General features: G+C 48.6%; 1 protein-coding gene across 3 annotated transcripts in view; it reads right to left on the reverse strand.

The window, feature by feature from the left end:
* Nucleotides 1-14,140, reverse strand: part of LOC120503225 (retinoid isomerohydrolase) — a 21,686-nt gene extending 7,546 nt beyond the window's left edge. Inside the window, exons 1-13 of one of the 3 annotated variants that reach the window (XM_039711536.1) lie at nt 13,254-14,140; nt 13,170-13,223; nt 11,326-11,591; nt 10,599-10,743; nt 9,805-9,923; nt 9,287-9,417; nt 8,806-8,853; nt 7,990-8,130; nt 6,765-7,532; nt 6,057-6,229; nt 5,263-5,439; nt 4,872-5,057; nt 3,347-3,480 (exon numbers count right to left, since the gene is read on the reverse strand). In XM_039711536.1, the coding sequence (XP_039567470.1) occupies nt 3,347-3,480; nt 4,872-5,057; nt 5,263-5,439; nt 6,057-6,229; nt 6,765-7,532; nt 7,990-8,130; nt 8,806-8,853; nt 9,287-9,417; nt 9,805-9,923; nt 10,599-10,743; nt 11,326-11,591; nt 13,170-13,223; nt 13,254-13,271 (2,360 nt within the window). In that variant the 5' untranslated portion in view covers nt 13,272-14,140. Of the gene's footprint in view, nt 1-427; nt 861-2,849; nt 3,481-4,871; nt 5,058-5,262; nt 5,440-6,056; nt 6,230-6,764; nt 7,533-7,989; nt 8,131-8,805; nt 8,854-9,286; nt 9,418-9,804; nt 9,924-10,598; nt 10,744-11,325; nt 11,592-13,169; nt 13,224-13,253 lie in introns of those variants that run through there. The other 2 variants (XM_039711538.1, XM_039711537.1) reach the window with 2 other exon arrangements.
* Nucleotides 14,141-14,234: the final 94 nt, after the last annotated feature.

Raw genomic sequence — 14,234 nt, forward strand, 5'->3', positions numbered from 1 at the left:
TTGCCTTTTTTTTTAAGCAAAGAATTGTTTGTTGGGTTCCAATTTTATCTGCTGCAAAGCCCATGAAGACGCACCAGGCACAGGCTGGTGAACTCTGCCCAAAGCAGCTGTGGCTGCCCCTGGATCCCTGGCAGTGCCCAAGGCCAGCTTGGACAAGGCTTGGGGCACCTGGGACAATGGAAGATGTCCCTGCCATGGCAGGCACTGGATGAGCTTTGAGGTCCTTCCAACCCCATTATTCTAGTCCAAATTCTGGAACCTGGAGGTGAGCCTGTTTTCCCAGACCAGGACCACACCTTGGCATGGGATTGAGGTGGAGACATGGAGACCTCCCCACCTCTCCTCCCCTCCAAACCCTGCTGTCCCCCAGCCCCAGCCAATGCTCCACTGGGATGTGCTCCCACAGAGGAGCCTCAGGAATACTCACTGGCTGTACATCCTCCCTGCTGAGGGGCCCGAGCCTCCGAGCCAAGCGCGGAGCCAGAGCTGTGCTGGGTATTTATGGGGTGCTGAGCCCTGCCCAGGGCAGCCCCATCCCAAAACAGCCCCCACCAATGAGAGCACCCCGGGAACAGAGCCGGCTTTCAGCACCAAAATCCTCCCCGGGCTTTGGCAGCTTTTGTCCTGCTGTTCACACAAAAAGGGGCTTTCACTGTTTTTCTGAGACCTAAATTCTTCCCAAGCAGAAGTGATTACAAAGAAAAAAAGCCCAGGGAGGAGTGAGACGGAGCGCTGGAGCCGTGCCGGGAGCTGGCAGCGGCCCCCGGCTCCGCAGGGACATCCCAGCTCCTGCAGAGCCTCACCCAGGAGTGCTGAGACACCAGGGACACCGAGGAGGAGAAAACAACAGTGCCAAAGGAATCTCCTGAGCTGGAAGGACCCACAGGGATCAGTGATCCAGCCCTGGCCCTGCACAGACACCACAACAGTTCCATCTCTGGCAGCCTCGGGGCTGTGCCCGTTCCCTGGGCATCTGGGCAGTGCCAGCACCCTCTGGGAGAAGAACCTGTCCCAAAATCCAGCCTAAACCTCCCCTGGCCCAGCTCCAGCTGCTCCCTGGGTCCTGTCCCTGTCACAGGGAGCAGAGATTGGAGCTGTCCCTCAGCCCCTTGAGGTCTCCCTCAGTCTCTCCAGACTCATTAGGAATCACCTCTAGTAAGAGACAACGTTTATGAAAACAACAGTGCTGTAAAGAGTAATTGCAAAGATTAACAAGGTCCCTATTTCCTGCTGTCCCCTCACAGGCAGAGGATGAAGGTGTTTTGTCACCACATACATTCAGGAGCTGCTCCCGCCCGTTCCCTGGGCATCTGGGCAGTGCCAGCACCCTCTGGGGGAAGAACCTGTCCCAAAATCCAGCCTAAGCCTCCCCTGGCCCAGCTCCAGCTGCTCCCTGGGTCCTGTCCCTGTCACAGGGAGCAGAGATTGGAGCTGTCCCTCAGCCCCTTGAGGTCTCCCTCAGTCTCTCCAGACTCATTAGGAATCACCTCTAGTAAGAGCCAATGTTTATGAAAACAACCGTGCTGTAAAGAGTAATTGCAAAGATGAACAAGGTCCCTATTTCCTGCTGTCCCCTCACAGGCAGAGGATGAAGGTGTTTGTCACCACATACATTCAGGAGCTGCTCCCACACAGATGGAAACAGCTCCAGGGACCCAAAGTGGGGTGAAGGACAGAAGAGACATTAAACAGCCCCTGCCCCATTTGCTGCCACAACCAGCACGTGAGGGTTGGCTCTTTCCCTTGAGTTGTTTGCTTGCTCCCTCTTTCAAGGCAGCGTTTCCACTTGGACAAGGGCTCATTTAAGGCTTCTCACAGAAAAAAACAGGGTACTGCACTGAGATCTTGATTAAGGCCCTTGCATTAACCCTTTGTATTGAAGAACCATAATTATAATTTCTCTATTTATTCCCATTTTGGCTAAGTTCTCTCAACACCTTAGAAGGGAACATTAAATAACCTGGATCAAGAACTGGGAATTAATGAGGGCAGGCCTTTGAAAGCCAAATCCTGGGAAATGTGAGCTTCTCATCTAATAAGTTACTTAACTGGAACACTACATAAACAAAGCATTTATGCAACGTGGAATGGGGTAGGAAGCCCTGGAAGCAAGTCCAGGCAGGTGCTGAGTGCTGGAGGAGGCTGGTCACAGATGTTCCAGGGGAGGAACAGCTGCCCCCTGCCCCAAAAGCACAAAGCTACCCACAGGACATGAAGGCATCATTAATTCAGGGTAAAATGAGGCTAATTTGGGTTTCTCATTTACAAATTTTTTCTTCAAAAAAAAAGAAGAAAATTGGTGGTTTTTTGGGAGAGAACTGACAGGCTCAGGATCACAGATGTACCAAGAATTCCTCGCTGGCAGGGGGGGCAGCCCTGGCATAGGTGCCCAGAGCAGCTGTGGCTGCCCCTGGATCCCTGGCAGTGCCCAAGGCCAGGCTGGACACTGGGGCTGGAGCACCTGGGACAGGGGAAGGTGTCCCTGCCAGGGCAGGGTGGCACTGGGTGGCTCTGAGGTCCCTCCCAACCCAAACCAGTCTGTGATCTGAGAGCCATGCAGTAGATTAATAATTAATTATACTTTCCCAAAAATATTTTTGCAAATTTCAACTCCTGTGGGGGAAACCTTTATCATAATTAATAAGCAAATCCCTAACTCTGGGAACAATAGGGAAAATTAGTGTATTGTGTTTTCACTTCATGGATAATCCACCACTTCTAGTTTGAGAATCACACCAACAGATCCAAAATGAGTTTTCCATGAAAATGTCAAATACACTTCAAGTCTTTTAATATAAATAAATATCAAAAAGCTGATGAGGGTTTTACAGATGATATGAACAGAAGCATTTATGGAGTGAGATAATGATTTATTTATGGTGAGCTGGCTCTCCTGGTCCTGAACTCATAAAAGCTCCTTTGTTTAAGGACAAACATTTTGCAAATAGAAAAGGCACTTAGTCACAACACGCACATATAAAAACTGTAATAAATGGCACAAATTCCTGACAGACATTTAAAGATTATAACAAGAGGCAGGTCATTAGTTTCCCATAAAAAACCATATATAAATTTTTGGTTAACAACAGCTTTATGTGTATTTTCACATTTTCCTACTCCAATATATTGTAATAATTTGTAAACAGATAAATATTATTCTTTTAGAAGTTATTCTAAAGTATCTGCACCAAAAAAAAATAAATTTTGGCACCTTCCAGCACAGTGTCCATGTAAACATTTGCTCCTTGCACAGCGCAGCCAGCACCAAACTCCTGCAGCAATTCCTTTGGTGAACCCCTCAGACTTGCAGCAGGGAGGGATGGCCCAGGTGGGGTGAAGTCAGTACCTGAGGCTGCGGAATTTGGGTTTCCTGAGGCTCAGCATGGGCTGCTTGAGGGTGGGTTTGTTCTCCAGGAGCTGCGCCTCCGACTCCGTCGTTGGGAACCTGCTCCCGTAGATCTGGGGGTATTCCTTCTGGAACTGCAGCACACAGGCACCAGGGATGAGAAAATCCCAGAGCCCACAGGAGCTCCAGCTGAGCCACAGCACGCTCTGTGCCTGCAGCAGAATCCCAGGAATCCTTGGATAAACTGTTTTCCCCAACAGGGAGCCAAGGTTCAGCCTGTTTTGGAAGGGGTCTCCCAGGAAAGCTTAGCAGTGATTCCATGGAAATGAAAACACCTGGAATCAGAGCAGGGACCTGCACATTTTGCCTGTTTCCCATGCAAGGCCTCAGGAAGGGATGAAAAATTGTAAATTCATCTGAACATGAGCCAAACCTTTCCAGTGATGGATTCAAACCACCTTTGTAACTTCTGGTGTTGACACAATTGGGACCTTACCCTATAGAAAGTGCCATGAATTTGGCTTTTCCCAAGAACTCCCAACATTTCCCATCAAGCAGAACGTGTCCAGCAGGCCCAGGGCAGTGCCCATCCCTGTGCTGGCACTGCTGAGGCACCTCCAGTCCTGGGATCATTTTTGGGCCCCCATGTCCTTCCTCCCTGTCCCTGCTGCTGTGAATCACTCCTCACTCACTCCAAGCCTTAATCAACTATAATTAGCCATTCTTCTTTAGATTCAGAAGTTTTGATGAACCAAACCAGACTCACTTTTGGAGGCCCAGAAAGCTCCCACAACACCCATGGAAGTCAGAGCTGCAGGAGGGGCACCAAAGCCAAGTGTGGCTGTCCTGAAAAGCTGCTTGTTCAAATGGGAGTCACAAGACTTGCTTAGGAGATTCCAGGACAAGTACAAAACGATTCCATTGGGCAGAAAGACTTGCCAAAACAAAGAAAAACCCTCCAGGATTAAATCCTGCCAGAACTGCTGTGTTTTAGCCTTACTATTAGGCAAGTTGTTGGTAGGCCAGAGAAGTGCAAGATAATCTTGAGCACTGTAAATGTTACAAAACACAAAGTCAAGGCCACCAAAACAATGTTTCAGGGTTCTCAACAGAGAGTTTGGTCTCTTAAAGCCAGAAATTGTTTTTAAACACCCATTGAATTTAACAATTTCCCAATCTCCCATCCATGGCTGGCCTGTGGCAGTGGGAGCCATTCCCTGTGTCCTGTCCCTTGTCCCCAGTCCCTCTGCAGCTCTCCTCGGGCCCCTCCAGGCCCTGCCAGGGGCTCTGAGCTCTCCCTGGATCCTTCTCCTCTCCAGGGGAGCCCCCCCAGCTCTCCCAGCCTGGCTCCAGAGGATGCAGCATTAAAAACCACCTTTAAAATGCCAAGCAGAGCACATGAAGCACTCGACAGCCCTTGAGCACAAACATTTCTCAGCACATTCTGCTCTTCTTGTGCCCCAGGCTCTGCTGCCTGAGCCCTTCCCTCACAAAGGAACTGCACAAGCAGATGAAATAAACTCACCTGTTTCAACTTTTTCTTTTTGTCCTTCACAGAGAGGTTTTTATCCTTGATGATGCTCTCCAGGAGCTCTGCCACTGCAGCCTGTGAGGTGGAGACCTTTTGTTCTTCAAACTCCTGAGGAGTGATTTGTTTGCAGTAGGAATACGTTGGCAAGATGGCACAAATTTCTTCTTTTTCCTGTTTGCACTGGAAGAAAAAAGGCTCTGCATGCACTCAACTGATTTTGTACTGATGGAATAAGTGCCTAATAAACACCCACACCCACTCACAAGCTGCAAAACACAATAATTAATATATCCATATATTCAAAATGTCCTGGGTTTATTTGCATTTTGCCAACTTCAGAAGAAGCAATTAACAAATGAATCTGAACTGCTGTCACGGCACCAACCTGAGCCTTCTTCATGTACTCGAGGTGATCCTGCACAGCAAGCTGCAGGTAAGCTGGCACTTGGAATATGTCCTGCTGATGGTCCATCAGGAAGGACAGCAGGCGTGTGGAGAGCAGCTCATCCAGGTCCTCCTCCTCCGCACAGCGCAGCACACAGCGGGAAAACGTCTGCAGCAGCTGCAAGAGTTCAGCACAGCTGCCGTGGAGAAAGCTGGGGATGCATTTCCCTCCTCTCACTCTACAGCAGCTCAAACCCCCAGTATCGACTTCCAAGTATGGTCACACAAGGAGGAAGAGCCATCATTCCCTCAGCTGAATTAAACGAATTTCTTTGGAATTGAACAGCACTTTCAACTAAAAATACATGTTGTAAAAGGTAGCAGCAGAAAAAGGCTTAACCTATAGAAAAATTAACACCTTCACAGGACTGTAGAATAGGTTCCTGGAATGGTTTGGAGCAGGGACACCTCCCACTGTCCCAGGTGCTCCTGTCCAGCCTGGCCTTGGGCACTGCCAGGGATCCAGGGGCAGCCACAGCTGCTCTGGGCACCCTGTGAATAAAGAATTTCTTCCTACTTCTAATCCAAACCTAAATCTTCAATTGGCCATCTTGAGCCAAGTGAGGTGATTAAAACCTGCAGAGCCAACCTCATGCACACCAGGATTAAACTGGAATGAGATGGGTTTTGAGGTCCCTCCCAACCCAAACCTGTCTGGGATTCTAAAGAGCAGCAGGGTGAGAAATCAGGCTGAGCAATCATCTGCATTCTTCCAAGAGCTTTTCCTGCCCTTACCAGGGACCTGTTGCCCATGGCATCGTGCAGCCGTGGCATGTCAACGTTGCCACTGATCCTGGCCATCATCCTCAGCAGCAGCTGCAGCTTCCTGCGCCGCGCCGGGGGCAGCAGCAGGCAGCAGATCTGCAGGGCCTCCACTGCAATTCTCTCCAGGTGGGGCTGCAGGACATCTACAAATTAACCACAGAGACAGCTGCCATTAGGGTTTGAACCAGCTTCCAGCACGTTTTTACCTCAGCATCACAGATTTCTTATTTTTCAGTGTGATTCTTTATGTTTCAGAGAGATCAGCTGTAACACAGAAGAGAATGTACAGGCCTTTGTTTGTGTGGTCATCTTCAACTTCCTTCATTACGGTGCAGTTAGGACCACAATACAATTAAGGAATGACACTAATTATTTCCAGAAAATACTGGTTCACAGAACAGAAGACATCTCCAATAGGCAGGTGTGTGCAGCTTCCCTGCCCCCATCACTCACCTGAGCAGAAATCCCAGTTATTGACACAGCCAGCTCATACTCCAAAGATACTACCCACAGTTAGCAGAGCTACAGCAGCTTAAACAACTTAGCCAGCAGATTTCCTTTAGAAACCCCACAAATCCACGCTCTGTGCCTATCCTAGCAGAGTGGCAGAGGTGAGGGAAGCAGGGATTAGTGAGGCCACACAACAAGGCAGTACAGCATGCTGCAGAGAGCCCTTACTTGTGCCAGCCAGCACACAAGGGGAGGGGGGGACAGAGCGTCCTGACAGCTCTGTGCTGCTCCTGCAGAGTCTCTGCTGGGTGCTGAAGGCCACCGAGGGGCTGGGCTGCCCCCGGGGCTGGGGCTGCGCTGGGATCTCAGCACTGGCTCTGTTGATGGCGCTGCAGCTCCTGGAGCTCCTCCTGCCCAGCGGGGCCCGGGCTGTGTGGCTGCCATGCCACAGCTCCTCAGCCCAGGGGCACGGGCCAGGCACTCTCCTGGGGCCCTGGGCTGGGCCTGAGCTACCCCAGCCCGGCTCCACCCCCGAGGCCACTCTGTGCTCCTCCAGCAGCTCTCCACTCCTCCTAGTGGTGCTCACACCTCCTCCTGTGTCACACACACTTGAAGCAGCAGCTCCAATTCTTTCCAAGGAGTAACACCTTGTCCTAAATGCTCCAGGTGGCTCTTGGGCATTCCTGGATCCTGCAAGATTCTGGCAGCTCCCTCCTACCAGGCTCCCAGCACTCCCTTGCCGACGTGGCAGTTTGTGCTGCTGCCATTTCTTCCCGTGCTGGTTTTGGGCTCTCAGCTCCTCTGAGGAAAACCTCCTGGAAGCTTCTCCTTTCTCCTTCTTATCAGACTCTTTGAGGAGCAGGCTTAGGAGAAGACACTCAGTGGACTTGAAAGAGTTCAAGTGAGGAGTTTTTGAAGGCTGAGGGTCACATTTCTCCTCTTGGACAGAACGTTTTCCACTGCCCAGATCAGGAATTTGGATGTAGCCACACAAAACTATCAGGAAATGAAAGAGATGTTAAAGGTGCAAGTGGTGTGAAAATGAACCAGTTCAGAGAGCTGCTAACTGGGCAGACAGACAACAAAGTCAAGATATTAATTAAGATATTAATTAGGAAGACTTTAGTTCAGTCTCAAAGCAATTTAACAAGGCCATTGCAACCAACATGCAAGAACAAAGACAGGTAACACTGCAGCAGTGAGGAGCAGGCAGAACAAGCACATCTTCTGAAGTTTTTGTTATTGAATATTTAGAATGTGAGCTGAAACAGCAATTTAAATGGGAAATCATGAGGCAGAAGTACATTTTAATTAACTCTAATACAGAAAGGAGCAGTGATGATCCTCCTCAGATTGCAGCTCCCACACAGATCAGGGGGCCAAGAATCACACATTTATCCCCCAGCTGATCTGAACTCAGAGCTTCCCTGACTGTTCCTAAATTCATACATACCTAGGATATTAACAAAGAGCTCATAGTACTCAAAAGTAAGCAATGGCTCTGGAAGACTGAGAAAATAATCAGCAACTGTTCTGAACACGTCCCGCTCAAAGCCACTGTAGGTGGCTTGGCTCATGTCATTGTTCCTGGGCCCTGAAAAGAGGGGAAGAAAGGAAATTCACACCAAAAATCCACAGTCCCACTAGAAAAGAAATTTCTGATGATCAGCTAAATTTATTCTTGTTTCACAAGCAAAGAATTCTATCAGCAGTCCACAAATGTTGTATTTGGCACAATTTGTAAGCAAAAGCAGTGCAAGAGATTCCAGGCAGCCACTGAAGAGCTGTGCTCAGTTCTGTTCCACACCAAGAAAATAAATAAAGAAAAGTTAATCTGGGTGTTTATAGGCTCCTCAACAAAACAATCACCCACCCCTAGGATGTGCCTTCATTTCCAAAGCACAGTGATCCCACTTCTCCCACAGGGAGTTCAAGCTCCTTCAGTAAAAGGAAGCTCAGCACATGGGGAAAAAAGCTCATTATCTCTCTCATTTGAGAGGCACTCATCTAATTAATTTAGAGTTGATTGTTTACAAACCAAAGAAAATGGATCTCCCCAGTTTAAGATGAAGTGTAGGAAATGTTTTGGTCCAGCTAAAAGCCAGGGCCTGGAAAAGCAAAGTCGCTTTCACTCCTGAAAAACTGCATCAGAGGAAACCACCCAGAGGTTTCTGAACTGAAACATCACAGCTGATTTCACACACACAAATATTTCCCTTTCAACTCTCAAAAGAGGCTTCTGGAACTTGAAAGCTCTTTAGTGACTTACAGTAGGCCAAGCACTTCATGGCTGACAGCACCCAGTGAGGGAGGTCCTCTGAAATCCAAACAGATAAAAACATCATTTCGACAGGAGCCCAAATAATTAACAACTAATGATGGCTCACACGTATTAAATAACACCTAAAGCACAAAAGATTAAATTTAAAACAGATTTTAAATACTGCTCCACATGTCATTTTGAGAGGATAAAGGGGAATAATTTCAAGCTGAAGGTGGGCAGGGTTAGATGGGATATTGGGAAGGATTTTTGGCTGGGATGGAATTCCATCCAGCTGTGGCTGTCCCTGGATCCCTGGCAGTGCCCAAGGCCAGGCTGGAGCAGCCTGGGATAGGGGGTGTCCCTGCCATGCCAGGGGTGGGAGGGGATCTAAGGTCCCTGAGCTGTGTGTGAACACCAGACTGTGAAACAGATGAACTATAATTTATAAATAAAGATTTTCAAGCAAATCTAGGGAAATAAATGTCACCTGCTTTGTCCTGCAGGATCACCACCCCGTGTCTGCTGGTGTTGCTCATGTTGTACATGACAAACTCAGGGATGATCTGGGCTGGCTGCAGAACCTCCTCCAACGAGGGCAGTCCCAAAATGGTTTGCAAACTGGGGGAGGAAGAGAGCAAAGATTGCAAGGGATGAAGGAAAACAAGTTCTTTCCATATCTATTCCAAAATTCCTGGTGAGCTAAAGAGCTGTTTGATAGCTTGTCACTTCCAGGAGGACAACTGGGGACACTTTTCCCTGGGACAAACAGCAACAATCAGCAAGGAAGAGCACCTGGGGTGTTTAAAATACATTTCAGCACCAGCATCTGATCAGAAATTCCTTAGATGCAACATTCCAAAATTAATAAACAGATTAGAAAACCTGTGTAAACAACAGGGAAAATTCAACTTAAACCATAGCTGTAACAATTCAAAACAAATGGTGAAAGCTTGCTTGGGCTATTTCACACTGAAGAGAAGGGGCTGTGTGTAATTCCTCACTCACTGTATCCTGATGATATTTCTCCAGGTTTCCTGCACATATTCCTGGCTTATTTCCCTCCTTGGCAGTGTGCCTTCCTTCTTTTCTTCTGTTACATCAGCTTTTGGTCTTGCTAAGTTTTCCTGAAAATTAGAGGTTTATACCATAAGATAAATGAACTTCCTAGGGCAAGAAAATTGGAATTAGAAGAACAGAATTCTGTGGAGATTAAATTCCATATGAACTAGGGGGCAACCTGCAGCCTCAGCACTGAAATGGGAGCATAGAACTAAAAAGAAATGGAAGAAACCCCTGATCCACCCAAAACCAGCAATTTAAAAGGTAAAACCACCTCAAATCCAGCTGTATTAATGTGTGAATTACCCTCCTTTAGGACTGGAGCCTAAATTCAGAATTTATGCACACCAATCTCAGCTGAATCAAGGGCCACACGCATTCCATCTTCTCCAAAAAGATGACCACTTAAATGATCTGTGCCTTTTATTTGTACCCCAAAGAGAAATTAAATTTCAACAAGGCCACGTTGTGCAGATCATTTCTAGGACTTCACCTTCCAACCCGCCCCATACTTTAAAATCCCTTAGCAGGGATAATTCTGCACTGAGACAAAACAAAGAAAACCCAAAACAAAATAAAAACCCCTGTCATGTAAATTTATTTTTTAATATTTCTCAATTCCTTAAGTCTAAACTATTCTTTCTTAAGGGAAGATGCCACAACAGAGCAGTGTCACTAAATTTTAAAGAAAAAAGACAATACAAGCCAACTGCAATGCTGTGAGGAACAGGAGTTATTACCACAGACTGCAGGAACTCCTGTTTCTTCAAACCCCTTTTGGATGAGCTGGGCAGTTTAAAAAGCTTTCCTTTGTCTCCAGAGAAGTTTTCCAAGTTCTCCCTTGGTGGGCTTGGTAGAGGTTTGACTGGAGAGGTTGGAGGAAATCTGTAATGAATGGGGGAGATGTTAAAAACATTCAGAACTGATCTGTAATCAAATAAATGACTTGACAAAACAAAACCTCTGACTCTGTACTAGTGTGACTCTGTTACATTCACTAAAAAAAGGTGTTGTTGTTGTTTGGTTTGTTTTTTTTTTAATTTATCATATGATAAATTAGCTTTGGGCTGTTTTTCTTGATGCCAAAGTGGAGCTGGAGGTGTTGGCACAGCCTGAGCCCAGAACGTGAGAAGTGGGGGCCATTAATACCTTTAATTTCAGAGCTGCTTGGCTCTGTTTCCCACTCAGGCTTTGTGTAAAAGGCCCAAGAGAAGCAAACCCAGCAGGCAGCTCCTACAAAACACCCTGGCTTCACTCCAAAGTGCAGACTGTGTTCCAGCAAAAACCTCGGATGGGCAAAAGCACGGGCATGCACAGGAGCAGAGCAAAACACTCAGAGCAGCAAAACTACGCTGATAATTAACTCTTCACCCTGGATGTTTAACCCAAAGCACGCTATTTTGCAGATCTAAGCATTTTAAACTACAACTCCCCAGAGAGACCGCGGGCTGATTTTAACCGCAGTACCTGTACAGGGCGCCGTTGTCCTCCAGGTTCTCGGCTCCCCAGCGGCCCTTGATGTCCTCGATGACGTGGTTTTTGAGGAATTTCCGCAGGAGCTGCACGGTCTGCTGCCGGGTGACGTCGGGCCCGAAGCTGCTGTGGCCGCGGAGCAGCTGGTGCAGCCAGTCGGCGGCCTCGGCGGCCGTGAAGCAGCTGCCGTGCGAGCGGAGGCGCAGGCGGTGCCGCCGCAGGGGCATGCCGGCGCGGAAGCGGCGCGTCACCTCGTTCCACTGCGGGGACACCGAGCGGCACCGGCTGCGGCGGGGCGGCACCGCCGGCACCGCCGGCACCCCTGCACCGGGGCGGCACCGCCACCGCGGGCCGCCACACCCCGCAGGTCGCGCCAACGTTGTCAAAAACGCGTGTTTTATGAGTGACTTCTCGCAAGTATTAACGTGAATGGTGTATGTGTATGTTAGAAAGTTATGCCGTATTAATTCTATTAAGTATAGTTTTAGGTTATAACATAATGTTAAAATAAAAACTATGCTATGCAAGATATTTGTTTAAGAAAGGACTCGCACCAGATAGGAGCCACAGGACACCTGAATCTTTCAGAGAAAGGGAATTTATTGCTCCCTTATCAGCATGTGAAAAATGTGTATTTTATGATTGGCTTTTCGCAAGCATTAAAATGAATATTGTATGTGTATGTTAGAAAGTTATGCTGTGTTAATTTTCTCAAGTAAGGTATTAAATATAATTTTAGTTTATAACAGAATGTTAAATAGAAACTATGCTGTGCAAGACATTTAAGAAAGGACTCGCACCCGACAGGAGTCACAGGACACCTAAATCTTCCAGAGAAAGGGAATTTATTGCTCCCTTATCAGCATGTGAAAAATGTGTATTTTATGACTGGCTTCTCGCAAGTATTAAAATGAATGTTGTATTACGCTAGAAAGTTATGCTGTGTTAATTTTCTTAAGTAAGGTATTAAGTATAGTTTTAGGTTATAACATAATATTAAAATAAAAACTATGCTATGCAAGATATTTGTTAAAGAAAGGACTCGCACCATATAGGAGCCACAGGACACCTGAATCTTTCAGAGAAAGGGAATTTGTTGCTCCCTTATCAGCAGACAACTAATTTCTTCCCACCTCGCTCAGACTGGAAGACGGCATGAGGATTGAGAGGAAGAAGGTGACAGTGACCAGACAGAATCCTGTGTTTGAATGGAATTTATGCATCATGTATGAGATGTATGAATATGCAACAGGCGATTGTTTTTAAGGGTTAATCCTGTGTTAACGGGGGTCCTTTTTCGGGCTTGTGTTGCCCAGAAAAAGGTACCCAGACGTCCGTATCGCTTTGTTTTTATTGTCTCATATCGTCCTAACCTCAGATGTTCAGATTTTATTACTCTAATTATATTACTATTTTTACAACCATTTCATTACCATTAAACTTTCAAAATTTCAAAACCAAGTGGCTGGCATTTATTCACAGCATTGTGTGGCGGAGGGCAGGGCGGGGGAGGTCTCACGGTGTCCCCGTGGCCGGAGGGCAGGGGGGTGCCAGGGCGCCTAATGTCGCGACATGGGGTGTCCCTGGGGCGCCTAATGTAGCGACATGGAGTGTCCCTGGGGCGCCAGTGTCGCGACATGGGGCAGGAGGTGTCCCCGAGCACGGCCACCACAGCGGGCAGGGCGGGCCCGGGGCACCCGGCGCGTCCCCGAGCGCCCCTCAGCCGTGACGGCAGCCCCGCGGGGCAGAGCCGCCTCCCGTCCCGCGGCGCTCCCCCGCCCCCAGCAGCCGCTCCCCCGGCTCCCGCCCGGCCCGGCGCAGCCCCGCTCGGTGCTCACCAGCCTCGTGGCGCGGTACGGCCCCGGTCCCGGCCCTGGTCCCGGTCCCTGTCCCTGTCCCTGTCCCTGTCCCTGTCCCGGTCCCGGTCCCGGCCCGGCCATGGCGGCCCCTCAGCCGGGCAGCGCAGCGCCCCCTGCCGGCCCCGCCGCGCGCGCAACGGCCGCCGCCGCCCCGCCGTTCGAATCTGCCGGCGGCCTCTGATTGGCCGAGGCGGGCGCACGCGGCGCGTGACGCCACTAAGCGGGCCGGACCGAGCGGATGCCGAGACGGCGGGTTCGAATCCCGCCCCGAGCACCTTCAGGGGTGTTAATTACCCTACTGTGATTAACAGTGATTACAGGAATTCAGGAACCCCAGATCGTTGCTTAACAGTCATGAACGTGCTGGGATAGCTAGCCCTTCCTCATGTGAGAGCTGCTCCCGAGGTGTAGGGGGTGGCACTGGGTGGGCTTTGAGGTCCATAAATTTGGGATGCTGTGGAATGAGGAGGGCGGGCTGGGAACACCTTCACTGTGGTTTTGGCAGGGTTCAGTCCCTCTGTGCAGTGATGGTTGTTCTGGGTGTGGCCAATAGAGAATTGTCCTGCCTCAGCTCCATCCCCTCCTCAGCTCCATCCCCCTCCTGCCTTCCCACAGGAGAACCCCAACAGCTCCAGGGTCACTCCATCCCCTGATTTTGAACACAAGCAGCACGTGCACATGGATAACACAAGCAAGGAAAGGAAAAGTGTGTTTTAATTAAAATTATTCCAGTCATTCCCACAGCACATGTTTTTTTCTTACAAGAGACAAAGGCACCTCTTTAGAAAGTTATTGTTTACCAGGTGTTGGATTTAACTTCATTTTCAATAAAACATCAAGAGAAGAAAAAGCTCTTAGGCAAATTTATAACTTAATTAAAATAAATCTGAGGTCAATCAAGTTTTTGAGCTGAGCTGATGAGTGAGAAAAGAATTATCTGAGAGCAGTGACCTCAGGCACTGAGGCGTGGGTCATGATGGCCCTGCAGGGATAAAAAGGAGACTTTTTCCTAAGAACTTGGGACTTGTATTGGTAAAACCAGCC

The sequence above is a fragment of the Passer montanus genome, unplaced genomic scaffold (assembly GCF_014805655.1).
Source record: "Passer montanus isolate IOZ18808 unplaced genomic scaffold, ASM1480565v1 scaffold25, whole genome shotgun sequence".
Taxonomy (NCBI): Eukaryota; Metazoa; Chordata; class Aves; order Passeriformes; family Passeridae; genus Passer; species Passer montanus.